Genomic DNA, 19,830 nt, shown 5'->3' on the forward strand with positions numbered 1-19,830 from the left:
CCTGCGCCTGGCGTGCCGCGAGGGGACTGGGGAGGGGAAAGGCCGCGACGTGAGCGCGCGACCCCGTCCGCCATTTTGTATTGAAACCAGCGGAGGCGAAAAGCTGAGAGAGGATAAAAGCGCCAGAGGCTGAGTGAGGCGCCTGCTGCGGCCCCACGACCCCCAGCCCTGCCGTCTGAGGTGAGAGCCGCGACGGGGCCCTGGGCTGGACGCCTGGGAGCAGGCCGCGGGTACGGAGGCCTGGGGCCGGGCGCAGCCCTGGGCTTAGGGTATGTGGGGCCCGGGCCCAGGCGAGCAGGAACCGACCGGAAGGATGGGAGCGTGGGGTAGCCCGAGGCTTGTGGGGGCTCGGAGCGGTGCTGGGGCGGTTGTGAGGCGCTCGGGGCCTAGGGTGGGACGTGACCCGCAGTCTGGGGGAGGCGGGAGCCCGGGCCCGTAGAGGGGGCACCCCGCACGTCGGGGGCAGGACAGCCCGGCACCCGCCCGGAGCGGCGGGCGGGCTTGCGGCGGTGGGGCCTGTGAGCCCGGCTGGAAGCTCCCGGTAGGGGGAGCCCGAGTGGAGGCTTCGGGGCCCAGCCGTTTCCGGGCTCGACCGTGTGTAGGGCTTGGCGGTCCGTGCTGGACCAGTCTCCCTGGCTGCTGGGGCTCTCGGCGGGGAGTGGCTGGACTCCAGCTCCCCAGTCTTCCAGGACGGGCGGGGGGGCAGAAACTTACCTTTCTCCTGGGGCTACGGTTCTTTGAGACACCAGCGTTAAGGAGCTTGCTAGGAGGGAGCCTAGGAAAACCTGCCTCTTCCCTGGTGGGTGAGGGAGGATGGACTTAGGCTACCACATCCCCTTGGGCTCCTTTTGGATCCCCATGAGTTACTGGGTTTGAAATGGGTTGGATCAGGACTTTGAATACCTGGCCCTCACGGATCGTTTCCAACCTCTAGGCTGTTGGTTAATGTAAAGAGACCGTGGTAGGCCTTACCTGTCATGGGTTCTTGAAAAGCCGAGTAAGAGGAGGTCTTGAAAAGCCCAACATTTACAAGACAGGGTTATTCTGTTACTTTGGCTGATGAAAAATAAATATATAAAAATGGAGTTACGTATTCATACAGTAAGTACTGTGAGGACATGGTCTTTAATTACAAATTATTTCAGCATACCAGAAGTGGCTGTGCTATTCAGTTGAAAGGAAAAAATATTTCTAAATTGTATCATCCAGTTAACTTGAGTGATGAGCAGCTGCTTAGTCCTAACATTTGCTTAGTTCAAAACTAGAAAACTTAATGTAATTGTAGTAACTTAGTGTAAACTGTTCTTTAAAAATAGCTCCCTTGAAATGGGCATTCATTGCTTGTGTAATAGCCTTCCCTTCCAAGGTCTTGAAACTGAAAGGTGAATGCCAGCTAACTTTAACAAATGGCAAGAGATTTTGTTCAGTGCATACAGCTGCAAAAGGAGTGAGATGTGATGTACAAGGGCCTTAAATATAATGAACAGATAAAAATTGACACTGTGATAGCCAAATATAGACTTAGTGCCTGGAACATAAAACTTAAAGTTTAGAAGTCTCCAGTTTTGTCATGTGATCGGATAATGCAGATGCTTTCTGAGCTCAACTTCAAGGACTCTATGATGGAAAGCATGAAAAGAAAACAGCAGCTGTCAGATTGTTAAGCTGGTAGTGAAATACAGGTATTTCTAAAGAGACTTGTATGACAATTCATTCTTGATACATATAAGTAACTTCAGGAGGCTTCCTGTTTCCAAGGTAACTATACTTTGGATTGAATAAAATGAAGGCAAAATTAGCCCGGATGAGGTAATTGCCTTGTAAACAGGAAGCAGTCTTACATTTCTGCACAGCCATCCACTTTCCATCCCACTCCTGCATCTTGATTCGGTATTGTCCTTCACTTCATATCCCTATAAACATGGGTGTCTAAATTTCTGACCCTCATCCTGTTGCCCCACAACCCCAGTCTTGAGTCTCCCATGTGCTTCTCCCTAGAGAGATTTATTCCTGTCCATTCTTCTGATCAGTGTTTACTTTAAAATTGTATTTAATGGCTGGAGTTGGATAGAAATGAGATACTGAGTTGGCCATGTTTAGCTATGTGGATGGACTGTACTGAAGGGAGTAGAGCAGAGATTTTTATAAGTACTGTTACTGAGGAGGAAAAATTAATCAAAACATTGTACTCTAGTGAATGCCCATCAGTAAACCAAAGTGCAGGGAGAAGTGTCGTTCATTGAGTACAGTATTCCTGTGCTCTAGCGAGATTCAGTTTGTGTTTTTAGTTAATAAGTAACACTGAGAAGTATGTAGTATTAATCACTGAAGTTTTCCTTTAAGGCGCTGGCATGTAACATTTATCAACAGTTTTAAACGTGTTTTTGGTAGAAAAAAATCAGTTAGGTCCTATCTATTGTAAACTTAACTACAATGACTAGGGAGAACTTCAAACTGCATTGTTAAACTGGAGTGCAAATAGGATATAAATGTGTATCCTGGTTGCTCTACAGCAGTGGTCACCAACTGTTAGATTGCGATCAGCTGGTCGATCCTGGAGCCTCTGACAGTCAAATGTGATCTCTGGCTGCAAAAAGTCCAGCAGGGCTAAGGCAGGCTCCCTGCCTACCCTGGCCATGCACTGCTCCCAGAAGTGGTCAGCACGCCCCTGCAGCCCCTGTGAGGGGGAAGGGGGAGTAGTCTCCATGCTGCTCCTGCCTGCAAGCATGGCCCCCGCAGCTTCAATTGGCTGGGAGCGGGGAACTGCATTCAATGGGAGCTGTGGGGGCAGTGCCACATTCCCCTGCCGCAGGGGCATGGTGGCCGCTTCCGGGAGCGGCGTGGGGCCAGGGTAGGTAGGGAACCCATCTTAACCCCGCTGCACTGCTGACTGAGGTAAGTGCTGCCTGGCGGGAGCCTGCATCCCAGCCACCAGCCCTGAGCTGTCCTCCTGAAGCCTGCACCCTGTACCCCCTCCTGCACCCCAACACTGCCCCAGCCCAGAGCCCCCTCCTGCACCCGAACACTCTCCTAGAGTTTTGCACCCCAATCTCCTGCCCCAGGGTCAGCCCTGAGCACCTTCTCACGCTCCAAACTCCTCTGCCCCAGCCCAGAGCCCTCACCCCAACCCCCCCTACCTCAGTCTAGTGAAGGTGGGGGAGAGCGAGTGATAGAGGGAGGGAGGATGGCATGAGTGGGGCAGGGCCTTGGGGAAGGAGCAGGGTAGATCCTGGGTTGCACTTAAATTCAAAAAGTGATCTTGTGCATAAACAGGATAGAGATCACTGCTCTACAGTATGTACACTACCTAAGTGTGTTTCACATTCTTCATTTGAGACACTAGCAAAAGGTACTTGCTGTGTTCCCCAGGATACTTACCAACATTCAACACACTCAATGCAAAAGAGGCTGGAAACTGATATTTTTAACTAGTTATAATGCTCTGTAGCACAAAATTGCAAGACCATGTATTTAGGCAAGTTTGTGGCTGAAATGTAAGTATGGGGCTACATGTTGACTACTGAAATCATATTGACTAAATGGAATTTATAATCTTAAAATAAGGGAAGGATGCCAAAGCTTGTTCAATAGCTAATTAAAGAAACATTTAATTGAGTTACTACTATGCCAGTTGAGTTAACAAACTGCTTTCTAAAAATTATTTTTCTCTAAAGTAAACCTACTCTCTTGTTGGAGAGTAGCTGTTTGGGGTTGTGGTGAGAGTTACTAGACCAAATATTAAGCTTGTTCTACTATATTGGAAAGAATGAGTAAAATTTCCCAGTAGTGTAATTAAATTGTCATCCATGTGGCTTATGCAGTGAGTTTTTTCTCTTGCCATAAATGTTTAAGCAGTAACTGTCTTGTAGTCTAAATTAGCTTTGAAGCATACCTCCAGTTTCTTCCCTAACTGAGTTTTTTGAGGCACTAGCAGAGTACTTCATAAACTCTAGTTATGTGGCTTTGATGGGAGGACAAGATGAACATATTCCACCAGAAACTAGTTCAGTAATTTTGCTCCTCACTGTTTCCTTATGCAGAATCTTATAGAACTTGCATTCCTGTAATGGCCTCACATTTTTTGGCTCAGATAAAATGCTAACATCCACATTGGAGGTGTGATGTTGTTTGACTACTGCCTTTGAAACCCAATGGAAATGCTTGTCTCGCACCTTGAAAAATTCCTAACAAATTCAAATGAAATCTTACCTTTCCTGAGCCATTTTAAGACTACTTTTGTAGAGTGTCTCTCGTTTTGAATAATGACAGGTTTCAGAGTAGCGGCCGTGTTAGTCTGTATCCGCAAAAAGAAAAGGAGTGCTTGTGGCACCTTAGACTAACAGATTTATTGAGCATAGCTCACTTCATCAAATGCATGCATCTGATGAAGTGAGCTGTAGCTCACTAAAGCTTAAGCTCAAATAAATGTTAGTCTCTAAGGTGCCACAAGTACTCCTTTTCTTGTTTTGAAGTATTTCAAAGCACTTCAAAGGCATTTTCACTTCACCCTCCTCAGTGGTAAAATACACAACTGAACTGCCACATGCCTTTAGATTGGAATACTGTATGCAACTGAAGTGTCATACAGTAACTGACAGTGCATTTCCATTTACTGGATTTATAGATTAGCAAAAACATTTCAGTACTGAATACTAACTTTTCTGTGGAGATTGAAGTTTGTGCTCACTGCTAAACTATTGGATTCTTTCCTAGAATTTTATTCTTGTGTTATAGCCCACCTGAATTCCACAATATTAGAGCCACTTCAGAAGTGGCTCTGATTACCAACTGAAACTTTACTTGCTATAGGAGTTCCTAAAGAGAATGACAAGTATATCATAAGGAAGTGTAATGATTCCGTGCAAGATTTATAAGTTGACTGAAGTGGGTATGCTGTACCACTTGAAATAAAATTTTATACTTTGTGTGAGAGTATAGATAAGTGCTAGTACAGATGACGGTAATAATTTAAGGGGTGACTGAAGGGCCAAATCTGTTATGAAGGTAGTGCCCCTTGTAACGCAGGAACCTATATCTTAAATAATCTAAATAGAGCCCTGTGCGGATACAAAACTTGTATCTGCATCCGATCTGCAGACATGGTCCACATATTTGCAGGGCTCTAACTTCAAATATGCTGATAAAATTGGCTTGTAACAAAATATGTCCTGGGCTGAGCCTGTTATCTTGAAGTAGACACAAGCAAGGTGTAGTGCACCTAAGATTTTTTTAGTTATTTTAGGTGAAGGAGTGCAGTCTGATTGTCCTATTGGGTCACTCACTGAGTTTTGCAATGAAACATTCAAGGAGAATGGCTTTCCTTGCCTGTTACATTCTAGACAGTCTTGTTTTAAACATTACAGCTGAATAAAAACCATTTTGTCCCTGTTGATGGCTAGCTAAACCAATGCAGTATTCTAGAAGTCCATTCTTCATAATGTTCTGAAACTTTCATATTTAAGACTTTTATGAAGACTGCTAATGAGGAAATTCCAAAACATCATTTGCATCAACGGTGACTTCTAATGTCTTGTCATTCAGTTGCCATAATGCTTTCAGCTTCATAGTTTAAAAATTAAGTCATACACAGTCTAACATGAAATTTATGATCCACAAATCAGACTTTTTTCTGCCCTGTGAATGACTCTTCACTTCAGTATATGATCACTTCAGCTGGTTAGCCTAATTTGTAGAATAGGCCAAGTAGGTCATATCTGGGCTACAGAAAGATGAAAACTATTGTGACTTTTTTGGAGTGGTGGTGAGGAAAGGCAGCTTTCCACATGCATTACTTAAGACCAGGGACTCTTACTGAATTTTTCCTTCTTTAGAAGATAAGGCACTCTAGATTAGTTGACTGGGATCAAGTTTAATATCCGTTGCCTGAACTCTGACACAAGTCTTTCAAGTGTGAAAAATGACTAGATACAGTAACTGGTTGACATAGTGAAAACATTCTTTCTTGCTGAGTAAAGTGATGGATTTCTCAGGGTACATCTTCCCTGCCAAGTTAACACAGGTGATTATCATTGAGGTTAGCCTAGCCTGTCCAGGTGTGAGCAGCCATACGTGAGTTACTGTGTCCTGGTGCTGCGCTGCTCATCAGCATGTCGGGACTTCTATGGGCATGTCATAACTGCTCTTATTGCTGTAGTAAGCTGAGTCACTCTGATTCTTTACTAGTGAATTGTGGAAGAACTTGTCTGTCCTGCTGGGCACATGGGGGGCTGGGAGGGATGGTAGGAAGGCATTGGAGGGCTGTCAGCATTTGGGTGGCTTATCCTCTGATCCTCATTGCAAAGTGGTTGGGTACCAGCCCAAGTGAAAACCTTTCGGGTGTTTGATGTGTACCCTTGGACAGCCCAACTAGCACAGGTTGAAACCACCACTAATCGTGGATCAGGTTTTGTGTGGATCGGAGGAGAGCGTAGTGACTGTCTCATGTCATCCACATAGTTCTTGTTGGGGCATTTGATGATCTGGATGAGCTATACTACATGTTGTGATCAGCATGTGTAGAAACCATGAATCTTGAAAGGTGTGGTATGGGTGGGTGGAGTATCACATGCTTATCACACTGGATGAGGTATACCACATGTTGTATCAAATGCCCCATAACTATATGGGTGAAATCGGACCACCATTATGCTCTCGAAGGAACTTGCACAGAAATATAAGACAAAAACACCATATCACCTGTGGGCAAATAATGTGATAACTCCATATCTGATTTTTTCAGTATTCCTCCTCAAGGGAAACCTGCACAACACCTTCAGAAGGCAAGCCTGGGAACTTCAATTCATAACTCTGCTAGACACCAAAAACTATGGACTTAACAAGGACACTAATCTTATGCATAGTTCATTACAACAACTTGTAACACATCTGCACTATCTGCTACCCTTAATTGTCCACTTCAAAACCTTTATGCATAACAATCTGACCCCCAATTGCTTTCCAGTGCACTTTACCTCTTCTGCTTATCAATCTGTCCCAACTTGTATTTAGTTCAGACGCTGCTTTCTTCCCCCAAAGAAGAGTTGTGTAGCTCTGTTGATGGAAGATACAAGCTTTAGAAGTTGGTCCAGTGAAAGTTATTACCTCACCTACCTTGTCTCTCAAGAATGTACTTGTCTAAAAATATCTACTTATTTTCCCCTGGAACTCTCTACTACTCAAACTCACTCAAGTTTGATCATTCAGTGAATGGTGCAAGACATATCTACTTGTGCAAGCTCTTTCCCAAGTACTGCATTAATTTTCCTTATCTTATCAACAGTCATTGTCCTTTAAAAAGGTATAATGATAAAGGGTTTATAAGGTATTTTCTCAGTTGACATAGTTGCCTTAAAGTTCTCTGTAATGGGAATAAGCACAAAAGCTTGTAACAAAAATATAATCCACCCCTCCTTATACATGCTTTATATCTTGATGTGTTTAGAGCATTGAGATGAGGCTCCTTCCTAGAACTGTATGGGCCGTTACTACTGTATTTCATCTTTGAGCCACAGTATCACTTCAGTCATTCTCAAATCCTGCTGACTTTAAAATGAGCCAAATTTGGGATCCTAATTTTGATTACTATATTGTACTGTGAGATGCTGCTGCTCAAGACTTGCAAGGAGGAATGCTTGTCATGGCGAGTGAGATGTCAGGAGAAGGGAGTAAGCTCCCAACTTCCTCATAAATTAAGCCCTTGTTTTACTATTTCTGTTGTTGCTGCTAGCTTTTCTAAGCAGGGCAGAGTGAAACTTTAGTTGGTGTTGGTCCTGCTTTGAGCAGGGAGTTGGACTAGATGACAACCCTAATCTTCTATGATTCTAAGCTAACAAAGCTGTGGTCAGTTTCACTGCTGTTCACAGGGTACTGCATAGTAGGTGATGAAAGCAAGAACCATGTCAACCTCATAGCAGCAGCAGAACTAGTTGCTGGAGCCATGTGGTAAGAGGGCCCAAAAATACAAACTGAGTTTTGGGTGGTACAGTGGTGACCACGCTACTCTCTCATCAGTCAGATGCCCTTGGGCTGAGGAAGAGTTCCTTCTCACTTTCCAGCAGCCACATGGGTGAGCTTTAAGATTTTGATTTGGTACTAGCTACCCAAAAATAGAACCCATGAGCAAAATCTAGGTAGAGTGCTGTTCCTAGACCTTACCATTGCAATCACTGTGGAATCCAACTATTCTCGTAAAGGGAGGGTGATCAATTCTTATCAGCATCTTGCTGATGAGCTCAACTTCTTAACAAGGCACTGTGCTGGACCTTGCTGGTGGCCATTCCCTATCTGCTATACGTATAGTAGGTTAGTATGAAAAACTTCTCAAGCTGTACAGTTGCTGGGCCAGTAAGCTGCCTCTGTGTGTGCAGTGAGAACTTTTGAAGAATATACACTTGACGTGTTCAGGAAAATTAGTCATTGAAAGATTTATTTATTGTATTTATTTTAAATGGGAATCTAGTAATCTTTTTTTAAACTACTTTTTTTAAAGTACATATCTGCTCAGAGTACTCCTGAAGGTCTTTGTGGTCTTAAGTCACCTTTTGTTTCTTTTCTCTGCTGAGTGAAAGACCCCCAAATAGGGTGAATGGATTATACTCCTGTCCAATGCCCACAGTAAAACTGAAGGGACTTCTCTAATCTTTTAGTTAGACATGTTAGATGTCTGAAACTTTTCCCTTTGCAGTACAGTTAACTGGCACTTTTATAAGCTGAAAGTCTCTCTTAGGATTCTGGAAGTTGAAGTCTTTTAATTCTAGGGAGTTTCTTTCCTCCCAACTTCTGAGCTTGTAATTTTTTTTCATAAATGGTGGCAATTGGGTCATACACACAGGTTTCAGTAATATTTATTTTTGTAGCATAAGGCAGCCATAAAAATGTGGGCTTTTCTAATACAGCAGAAGAGTGGCTTTAAAAATCCAACAGTGGTCTGTAGGTTGATAAAGAATGTATATAAATCTTTTTCCTCTTGCTTGCTAGTCCAATTATGCTTTTACCAGAATACCAAAAACTGATCTGTTGAATACAAAAACTAACACTTTTGTGAAATGTAATGAGCCCCTTTAATTTTGGGCATCATTGAGAAGAAGCATGTCAACTTCTTAGGTATGGAAGACTAACTTACATTTTGATGGACAGTTGTTAGCTAGCTAATTGTGCCCCAGGAGCAAATGTGCTGCTTATATGACTAAAACTATCACCTGGTCAAGTCCTTTGGAGTGACGGCAATCTGTGATACCAGAAAAGTACAAAATGCCTAACCATGTGTACTCCTCCCACTCCAAGCATAAAGCCAATGTCAAATAAACATCATAACTTGCAATCCTAATTGAAGGGGAGGAGATGGACCCCGCAACTAGGAAATTCCTTTATATAAATGTGGGGAAATTCTTGGTTAAAATTGAGATGGCAGAGGTTGAATAGCACAGCTTTTTCAGATTTGTTGATATTGTTACTGTTGTCATAATTTTTGTTGAATCCAACTTTAAATTCTTGTGTGGCAGAAAAACCCTTCTGGATAAGGCCATACCTTTTAAAGAAGTAGCAAATCAATTTAGAAAGCCACAAGTATGAGAGTCAGGGTGAATGTTAATAATCTGTCTGCCCTCTTAGTGCTGAAACGCAGCCTATGGTAACATGTCCCAGCATGTATGATCACATTTGGTCAGAGTATATTCCTCAGTACCTTGTGGCAATATAATGTTTTCTCTGAATAAGGTGAAGTCTTCAGATTCCTGGCAAGTTGCCAACTTGACTTGTTTTTGCGTACTTCAGATAAATGGCATTTCAATACAGTGACTCTCAAGAGTTAAAATGATGCTGATTGATTACAATGTCTTTTATCAATATAGTTTTCAGTTTCCTATCAGTCTTAAAGATCTAGAAGACTCTTCAGTGTACATTCTTGTTTTGGCATGCAATTTTGCCCCACTGGCAGAGTCCTTAACTTGATAAGCCAGATTTCACATTAAATAAGATTTCATACTGTCATAGTAACTTGTTAAGCTGTCAAGCTTTGCTTTTGTGGTTGGAAAGCTGGTTTATATAAAATTTTAGGGTCCGTTTATTGCAGATCCTTGTATTTACTCTTTACAATTGCTTGGTGTGATCTATATGGCAAAGTAGGACTGCACACTGCAAAAACTTTCAAATAGTGAATTGTCCCTAAAACCTGTGTCTGAAGCTTGGAATGATTGACTGTCGGTTCTTGCTTTCTGTGATATCTCATGCGTTATGTATCTCATTCCCCTTGTCTCTAGTACAGCCGACAGATTAGAGTTGTTGAAATATCTGCAGTGATCCCTTTGTGTGTTTTGAGCTCTTTTTTTCCTCTAGCTCTTCAAAGGTTGCTGGAGACCTGCCTAAACAAGGCTGGGTTGGGGGAAAATCTGTAACGGAACTTCCTTCTGTGGACACTACACTTTATTGGCACATGCACATAGGCTACCATGAGAAATGATCTAAACAATGTTCCATATATTATGGTAGGTCTTTACATCAGAGGGAAGCTATCAAATCATAACTCCTTGTTATCACTACCTCAGACTGTAAAACCTGGTAACTGACTCCTTTTCACCATTTATTTTGCATTTCACTCCTCTTGGACAAAACCTAAATTGTCTTCTGATTCTTATGCTGTCATAATGCTGAACTTCCACCACTGCTGGAAAATATATTTTCCCAACTCTGGTTTTTAATGGAAATACCTAAAAACAAAAATGCAGGAAAACTTTTCTGTTAAGCTTTGTAAAAGTTCTTTTCAAAACTCTACCCTTGAAGTGATTCAGAAATGCTATGTGAAACTTACAAGGCTAGTTAAATATTATACTCGTTTCAATGAAAGACTTAAGTGAATTTCAGAAATCTCTGGAAGATTTGTAAACTAACAAAAATTCAACCTAATGCAATGCTATTTTGTCTTCCAGGTGCCATGTTTCAGAACAGAATAAGAACACTTGGAAAGAAGAGCTGAAGAAATAGCACAGAACAGATATAGGCTAATTGAACAAAAATTAACCTGTCTCTGAGGTGACTAAAGGGGAATAATGGTGATTTTGCGCCGGGCTCGGCCGCCTGCTTCCGCCCCAACCAGCAATGAATCTTGACTCGCTCTCGCTGGCCTTGTCTCAAATCAGCTACCTGGTGGACAATTTAACCAAGAAAAACTACCGAGCCAGCCAGCAGGAAATACAGCATGTAAGTAAACTAACAGAAGAGAGTGCTGCAAAGGAAACTTTGAATGGAAGAATGGAAGCATCAAATGTGGTCTTTCCCTTTGAGTTGTACCTCATAGCATTTGTAGTATATTTCTACACATTTACTAACTCCTCTTTTCCCCAAGGTCCAGAATTGTAGCCTGACTAACCTAATTGCCTTCTATGACGAGATAACTGGCTCTGTGGATGAGGGGAAAGCAATGGATGTGTTTATTCCTTGACTTTAGCAAAGCTTTTGATACGGTCTACCACAATATGCTTGCCAGCAAGTTAAAGTAGTATGGGCTGGATGAATGGACTATAAGGTGGATAGAAAGCTGGCTAGATTGTCGGGCTCAATGGGTAGTGATCAATGGCTCCCTGTCTAGTTGGCAGCTGGTATCAAGTGGAGTGGGCCAAGAGTCAGTCCTGGGGCTGGTTTTGTTCAATATCTTCATTAACTATCTGGAGGATGGCGTGGATTGCACCCTCAGCAAGTTTGCAGATGACACTAAACTGGGGGGAGTGGTAGATACAGAGGGACCTAGACAAATTAGAGGATTGGCCAAAAGAAATCTGGGGTTCAACAAGGACAAGTGCAGAGTCCTGCACTTAGGATGGGAGAATCTCATGCACTGCTACAGACTAGGGACCAAGCAGCTAGTCTGTAGCCCCCCCCCCCCCCCAAAAAGCTCAGCAGAGTCTGTTACTAACTTCATTTTTTTAACTACTGATTAAGTGTTCTATCAGCCTCCCGAGAGAATCTACTGTGCAAATATTTCTACCTAAATTCCTTCATATCAGGACCCTTAAGTTTGTACCATTGTTAACTTACAAGGCTATTTGCTTGACACTTCTTGTTCAAAATGTTCTCACTGAAACCTTGGATGCAATAAAAGATGGTAACTGTAATTCTAGAGTCACTGTTCAATTTCCTGGCAAAATCTGAACACTCCTTTAGAAGTTTTTAAAATGGTATCCTTTCAATGTTCCTTGAATCTTACAATGCTAAATTAATTGGCTAACTGTTGGATGCTTGTATAACATGTAAAATAAGTCAAGTTTGCTTTCTGGGTTGCAGATAAAACATGGAAGCTTAAAATGTCCACTGTTAACACCTTTTTTTTAGGTTTGAAATGTTTTGACATTTGTTAAGATTCAGGCTACATCTTGAGTTCATAGCCTTTTACTGTAAAGGGAACCCTTGGGGCTGAAAAGCCTTGTCCACAGTGGATTGCTGAGGAGGAAACACATGTTAGTGAACCTGTTTCTAGAACTGGTTCGCCTAAAGCAACTGGTCTTCCAGACTTGAATGAAACCAGTTTAGTTAGTTCAGTTCCCAGCAGGCAGATGACCATATCAGTCTGCACTAGTCATCCAGTTGAGCAATGTCAACTGAAAATCAAAGGGTTGAATGAATGTGGAGACAGAACTAACCTGTCACTTATAGAGGGGACATTCTAAGTCAGGATTGAGACATAGTGGGCACTGTTGCCTCCTGTGAAGTCCTGCCTTTGTGGAAAACTTCACTTTTCTAGGTCTGTCGTCATGGTACCTTTTTTGAGCAGTAAACTAAAATGTTTTCACACTTTTAGTGGAAATATTTAAGCAAGCTTTTTTTAGAGAAGTACTTCATTTTCGTTTGTCTGATTATATCTAGGCCATTGGCTGAAATGGAATGGCTTTAGTAAATTTGAGCAAATGAAAGCTGTGTAACTTGATTGGAACTGGTTTTCAGAAACTCCTAGGGTACAAATCTTGCGTCTTCCTTGCTACTGCTCTTGCTTATAGAGCTGTTTCTCAGTTTGTCTAACGGCTAGATGTTTTGCATAAGGGTTTAAATGTAGAAAGATCACTCCCTTTAAAAAAACCAAAAAAAACAAAACCAAACCACCTGAGGGTACTACCTCTAACTTATTTAGCCTAGGAAATGGTTACTGCCTTAAAGATGTCAAATTCATTTAAACATAAATAGAATCCTGACACTAAACTGGGAGGAGTGGTAGATACACTGGAGGGTAGGGATAGGATACAGAGGGACCTAGACAAATTAGAGGATTGGGCCAAAAGAAATCTGAGGTTCAACAAGGACAAGTGCAGAGTCCTGCACTTAGGATGGAAGAATCCCATGCATCCCTACAGACTAGGGACCGAATGGCTAGGCAGCAGTTCTGCAGAAAAAGACCTAGGGGTTACAGTGGGCGAGAAGCTGGATATGAGTCAACAGTGTGCCCTTGTTGCCAAGAAGGCTAATGACATTTTGGGCTGTATAAGTAGGGGCATTGCCAGCAGATCGAAGGACGTGATCATTCCCCTCTGTTCGACATTGGTGAGGCCTCATCTGGAGTACTATGTCCAGTTTTGGGCCCCACACTGTAAGAAGGATGTGGAAAATTTAAACTTAAATCTTGGACTGTTAAACACTTTTAAATCTAATCTTCTAATCCACCACTTACACATCCAAATTTCTATGAGACAACTTTATTTAATCTCTCTCTACTACTGATTTTTATGGAGTAACACCATATTCAGATTTACACCAATACAGGGGAATAGTTCTGTTGACATGAAGGATGGTATCAACTTAACTATTTTGAAATTGACTAACTTCAGTTTCTGATACCCCCTCTACATTTTATGTCCTACTTTTTTTTAATGCATCTTAAATTATTTCTGCTCCCTGATCAGGGTTTCTCTTCAAGAGTGACTACTACGTAGGGGGTTCAGTGACACTTAATTTAGAATACTATCATGAACAAGATAAACTGAGTATTTTGCAGCTTTGGGCTACAATAATCTTGAAACTAGTGGATAAAACATTTTCAGTCAAATGGCTTTCATGTTGTCCCACTAAAGACTAAATCCTTGAACATCAACTGAAGCAGACCCTGCGGTCTCGTATAATTTCTAGTCTAGCTGGATTCCATAAAATTAGACGCATTTTAATCACTCTTCGGGAACTCTTTAGGTCAATTTCTTGACTTGCCAACAAATTTATTTTATGGGGCTAAACCCATTAGCAGACTGTTTACTCTGTTCTTTATGCTTAATGTCTTACAAATCTCTCATGAAAAGCATTTGTGTGTGTGGGGGGGGGGCGGGTCTTCCACTGCTTTGTCTGTTTAGGAGATGATGTGGATAATGTGCCTCTGTATTGACCTACAGTTCACTTTGTTTTGAATGCTTCTAATGTTTGACTGGGAAGTCCTTAAGATTTCGATTGTGGTGGGGTAGTGAACCATTTTACAGGAGCTGTCTGGATTATATAGATTCCAGTTTATTGGTGGCTATGAACCTCCTAGAAAATCTCGTTGTGGAATCCTAACTCCTGCATCCGATGAAGTGAGCTGTAGCTCACAAACGCTTATGCTCAAATAAATTGGTTAGTCTCCAAGGTGCCACAAGTACTCCTTTTCTTTTTGCGAATACAGACTTAACACAGTTGCTAGTCTGAAACCTAACTCCTGTGTGATCCAATATTATATGTCCAATACTAAATTGATTTGTGTATCTTTACAGATGTGAGTGTTCAACACTGTTTCCTTCAGTACAGTAGAGGGAAGCTACATCCACATGGTTTAGCAACTTTTTAATTTTGTAATATGCTGCTTGGCAAACTTGGTATTGACTACCTAAGTCTTGTCTTATCTCACTTAACAGCTACATCTAAATTTGTAGAGGATACTGTTGTAGCTGTTGTCTTGTATTCAAAGCTGGTTACCTAAATTGTTCTGTAATACTGATTAAAACTTGCTTTAATTTAACCTGTTTTTCTATCTCTTGCAGCTGTTGTGAATGCATTTGTGTGGCATAATGCAACAAATGTAACTTCAGCAGTTCTTAAGCAATGGGTAGCCTTTCTGCTTTTGAGCTTTAACATCTCTTTATGCCACTTGATAACAAAAGAAACTTCCTTAAGACTTCGTCTTGAAAACTGGGAACTTATGTTGAGGCCTCCTGGACATCTCTCTAAAAGCTGAAATCTAGAGCACAGGCTCTGTCTGAGGTTGCAGTCAGGTATAAGGTGTTCCTAGCTGCCAGGCCAATAATATTAAAGGGAAGGGGGTCCTAGCTAGAAAGGAGACCTTGGTATGGGAAATTGAGATCCACTGAGCTAGAGGAGCAAGGCATTGTCATATTGATCTAGAAAAGGAAGATTTACTCTTGTCATGCACTCAGTTTCCTCATAAGACACACAACATTTATCACATATTTATCAGCAAACACTATCATATTCCTGAAGAAGAGAGTATGACAATATTCAGATGGGGTCAGTTGTCAAAACACTTCTGCACTGCACAGTAAACTACAGTGGTGACTTTGAAAAAACAAAAGCTTGCTAAGTTGATAGATAAAAATAAGTTTTAGACTAGGGGGCCTGTCTGTCATGTACTCAACTATTCATCAAGTGGTTTTTAAGGTTCCACCATAGATACCGCGTTCTGTTTAATTGATATGAAAATGTGGTGCTACCAGTCATATTTCTAATGCAGATAACTTTAATTTTTCAAGCTGCATGCCACAAAACAAGCATTTGTTTTTTGAAAGCCCTTGAATTATTGAATGTCTCTGTGATCGTTGTGGCTGGGATAGTGACTGTTTAAACTAGGATGTGCAAAAGGCCATGCTTTTTGATCTGATGCTTGTTTACTTTCCGAATGGCCTGTAATCTTCACATCCTATCTTAATGAGTCAAAAATTCATTTTAGCACTTAAAGACTCTCACTATATTTCCTTGCCCACTTGTATACTCCCTTTACACCTGATTGCCGCCTCCTTCCAAATAAAAGAATTGAGGTACTAGTGTATTAACTCTAGGAGGTCCCCAACCTGTGACATCGGTAGAACCAGGTCAAATCTGTCTCTAGCATGCTACTAGATAAAACAACATTCCAATTTAGGTGGGTCACTGACTCAAAAGTTCAGTTAAGTAACTTGTAAAACACTAATCTTTTTGGTTTCATGTGTTGGTATCTGACAAAATAAATGCCAAACACTTTTCAGTTCTGCAGACTGTCTAGATAACTAGGGATTCTCCCATGTGTTGGAGCTGAAACACTGCTCACACCACTTTGGCTCACAGAGCCGTCACTTGGCACAGTGCAGGTTAGTGGCATGAGGCTCATTAGGATGTTAAGGGAATTCTCTTATGTACTGGTTCCTTCCTCAAAAACAAACAAGTTGAGTACTTAAGCTGGTGTGCCTTAATGTGGGCAGAAGCATGATCAAAGACTACAACTTCGAGTTAGGAGATTGAGGTTCTATTCCTGTCCTCATTTTACTGCTTTGATTGTCTTTCCATCCCCAAGTGGGGTTAACCCTTACTTCACAGGGGGTATTGGTATCTTGGATCCTCAGTGCCTCCTATTTGAACTGGAGTATTCCATTGTACAAAGTAGTGAAATTACTACAGTTACCAAAGTACTGGTGCCCCATCAGTGTGTCTGACAACTTTCCATCAGAATTGTTGGATGTCTTGTTTTGGTCTTTCAGATTGTGAATCGGCACGGTCCCGAGGCAGACAGGCATTTACTACGCTGTCTATTCTCGCACGTGGATTTCAGTGGCGATGGTAAAAGCAGTGGCAAAGATTTCCATCAGGTAAATTCTAATTACACTTTTAATTGGCTTATTGCAAAGCTCTCAGGCCATTTTAAGCACAAAAGCAGGGTACAGGTTAGTCTTCAGTTAATTGGTGGAAAATAACCTGCATAGCTTCTGAATTACAACCCCTTTTGTTGGCTCTAAACTAGTGAGAAGGTAGAAATACTGAGAGCTTGTCTCTGGCTTTTAAAGAACTGACTCAGAAAACCTGCTACTGAAGTATGCTGGCCCCACTTTTGCTTGCCCCATGCAGTACCTTCTTAAAACATCCTTTACCTTTTTAAAGCTTAGCAGCTCATTGTATTGCTAGTTTGGACTATCTTACATACTTCCAAGTTATTTAGACTTTTGGGGCACACCTGTTTCCTGGCTTAACCTCCATTCTTTCCTAAAATCTCTTGAGAAACATTGCTTAACTTAGCATACTGTGCTTCTGTTTGGCATACAGACAGTGTCTATGCCAACATCTGTAGGAGCCTGAGACAAGTGAAATAAAGTACCAGACTTGCACATCGAGTTTACTGTGCAAGGTGACTGCGAAACATGTTTGGTTAGCTTGTCTAGTCTGGCAAATATTAAAACCTAAATTTTAATGACAAGGAAAGTCAAATTCTGATGGACACTAGTCTGTCTCCTTCCATGTTTCTTTGTACAAAATACTGAATTCAAAATCTCAGGTGCTCTGTAATCTGACTGGGTTATTGCTACTATGGCTGTGGAGTGGAAAGTAGAAGTGATAACTAAATACAGATTCAATATGTCAAAGCAATAGCGGCTTTACAGTTAACTTGTTCTTTTCAGACTCAGTTTCTGATCCAGGAGTGTGCGTCGCTGATTACAAAGCCAAACTTTATCTCGACGCTGTCCTACGCCATTGACAATCCATTGCACTATCAGAAGGTTTGTATTCCCTGTTTTAAAAGGGTCCATCATGGAAAAACAATGCAGTCAATGAGTTACATTTAAAATATTTTTTTAAACAGGAAAACTTGTCAAACAAGGCAGTAAGCATTCATGCAGTGTGTAACTGCACTAGCAAACTAAAAATCCAACATGAGGAGTGTGACAGAGGTTTTGCTAGAGTTGGAGGGGAAATGGATTAACGCATAGGAAGGAAACCTTTACCCTTCAAGAACTACTATTTTCTAGATTTAGATGGATTAAAGGGGTGCTAGTGCAGAAGGACTGAGGACAGTCTTCAGCATTGAGAACAGGATCCTTATCTAGAGTAAGACTTGACATGCTTCCATTGTTGCCTGAAATCCTCACTGGCCTTGCTTTTTTTTATAGTAGTTTATACCCTCTGTATTTGTTTTTACTGGGATTTAATTTCTTAAAACTTAAGCTCTTGTCTTTTCTAGTACCATGAATTTTAAAAACTGAATAGTCTTACTCTCCTTATTATCGCTCCCTGTACTTCACTCAAGTTTCCCAAGTAAATATAAATTAGTCAATTTCAGGTTCTTATGCATTCCATAAGCAATATTTGGATTGCAAACACTTGATGGGAATACTTAAAACCAAGCAAGACTCAGAGCTCAGTTTGTTTCATGAAAAAATATTTGAGTTTAAGCCTTTCTTTATAAACCCGAATGTTGGGTCTAAATTGTATTCCCTTACGATATTAGCTAATGCTAGCTGTCCGTGTGGACGTCTGGGATTGCACAGTCTGCTATATCTAACTTTATTCTCCTGCTACTCATCTCACTTTACCATTTTCACAGAAACACTGTAGTAGTGTCCAAGCCACTTTAGAAAGGGTCTTTCTCTTGATTTGAAGTAAGCTGGTTTAATAGTGTTAAACTTTTGTGATTTTGAACATTTTGTTATAGACCTCAAAACAATGAAAATACAAAATAGGTCCTGAGTGCTACTATATTTTTATGTTGACATGGGGGAGGTCCTGAAAACAATGACTTAGTAACTGAACTAGTGTAACTCGTGGGAAGTATGTGTGAATCTAAACTTTCTACCAAGCATGGATCACCTTGATATTAACTCTGAAAATGGTAGCTTTTGCTTGTTTTTTGACTGCCCTATTCAGGCTTTGTGAGCTAGTCTACTGCAAAATGGCTTCCTTTCCTGCAAATAAATTTCCCTCTCCTGCACATAAAACCTCCAGGCTGTCTCTCACATTACAAGCTAGACCATCCATAAAAATAATTCATACTTTATTCTGTTTCAGAGTCTAAAGCCTTCACCCCATTTATTTGCCCAGCTGAGTAAAGTTATCAAATTAAGCAAAGTTCAAGAGGTAGGTAAACATTTGTTTCCCAAACTAGCTGGTTAAGTTTTTACAATACAAAGCTTGATTGAAATTAAATGCGTGATGGGCTTTTACTTTCCTTTCACAGGTGATTTTTGGTCTTGCTTTACTGAACTCCTTCAGCTCAGATCTACGAGGTTTTGGTAAGTGTGGAGTTTGCAGAATACTACAGCAAAGACTCACCAAATTTAAGAACAATCCTGACAATGGTTTAGGGTCTGGGTTACCTGAGTTTGCTGCTTCAGTTGAAATCAATAGGCACTGGAACAGGAGTTGTTCCTCCCTCCTTTCCCCGGTTCTGATTCACTATATCCATGTCTGTTCCAGACCTACTGCAAAGTCTGTCTTGCCTACTAAAGGTGGGACTGAGGGGTATGGAGCATGAAAAGGATATTGTCTATCAATGGTAGACAACTACGAGGTGGTGTGGAGTGTTAAATTTGCCCAGAGCAATGCATGACCAACAGAACCAAATTAAGTCTTTGACTGTGCTACATTTTTAAAGTAACTTTCAGGCTTTAACTGTAGCCTCTTTTTCTTAAAGCTGCCCAGTTTATTAAACAGAAACTTCCAGATCTTCTGCGTTCTTACATTGACGCAGACGTCAGTGGAAATCAAGAAGGTGGCTTCCAAGATATTGCAATAGAGGTCCTGCACCTCCTCCTGTCCCATCTCCTTTTTGGGCAGAAGGGAGCCTTTGGGGTTGGACAGGAACAGATTGACGCTTTCCTCAAAACATTACGTAGAGGTAAGTAGAACATCCCCATT

At 41.4% G+C, this 19,830-nt stretch overlaps 1 protein-coding gene across 8 annotated transcripts in view; it reads left to right on the top strand.

Annotated features, from left to right (window-relative positions):
- Nucleotides 1–19,830, top strand: part of CNOT1 (CCR4-NOT transcription complex subunit 1) — a 90,136-nt gene continuing 70,306 nt past the window's right edge. For 3 of the 8 annotated variants that reach the window (XM_074968444.1, XM_074968443.1, XM_074968445.1), the window contains exons 1-7: nt 1–180; nt 10,923–11,193; nt 16,686–16,793; nt 17,598–17,696; nt 18,982–19,050; nt 19,151–19,205; nt 19,607–19,810. In XM_074968444.1, coding sequence (XP_074824545.1) covers nt 11,092–11,193; nt 16,686–16,793; nt 17,598–17,696; nt 18,982–19,050; nt 19,151–19,205; nt 19,607–19,810 — 637 coding nt within the window. In that variant the 5' untranslated portion in view covers nt 1–180; nt 10,923–11,091. The remainder of the gene's footprint in view (nt 181–10,922; nt 11,194–16,685; nt 16,794–17,597; nt 17,697–18,981; nt 19,051–19,150; nt 19,206–19,606; nt 19,811–19,830) is intronic. The other 5 variants (XM_074968446.1, XM_074968448.1, XM_074968442.1 and 2 more) reach the window with 4 other exon arrangements.

This window comes from Natator depressus, chromosome 12 (genome assembly GCF_965152275.1).
Source record: "Natator depressus isolate rNatDep1 chromosome 12, rNatDep2.hap1, whole genome shotgun sequence".
Classification (NCBI taxonomy): Eukaryota; Metazoa; Chordata; order Testudines; family Cheloniidae; genus Natator; species Natator depressus.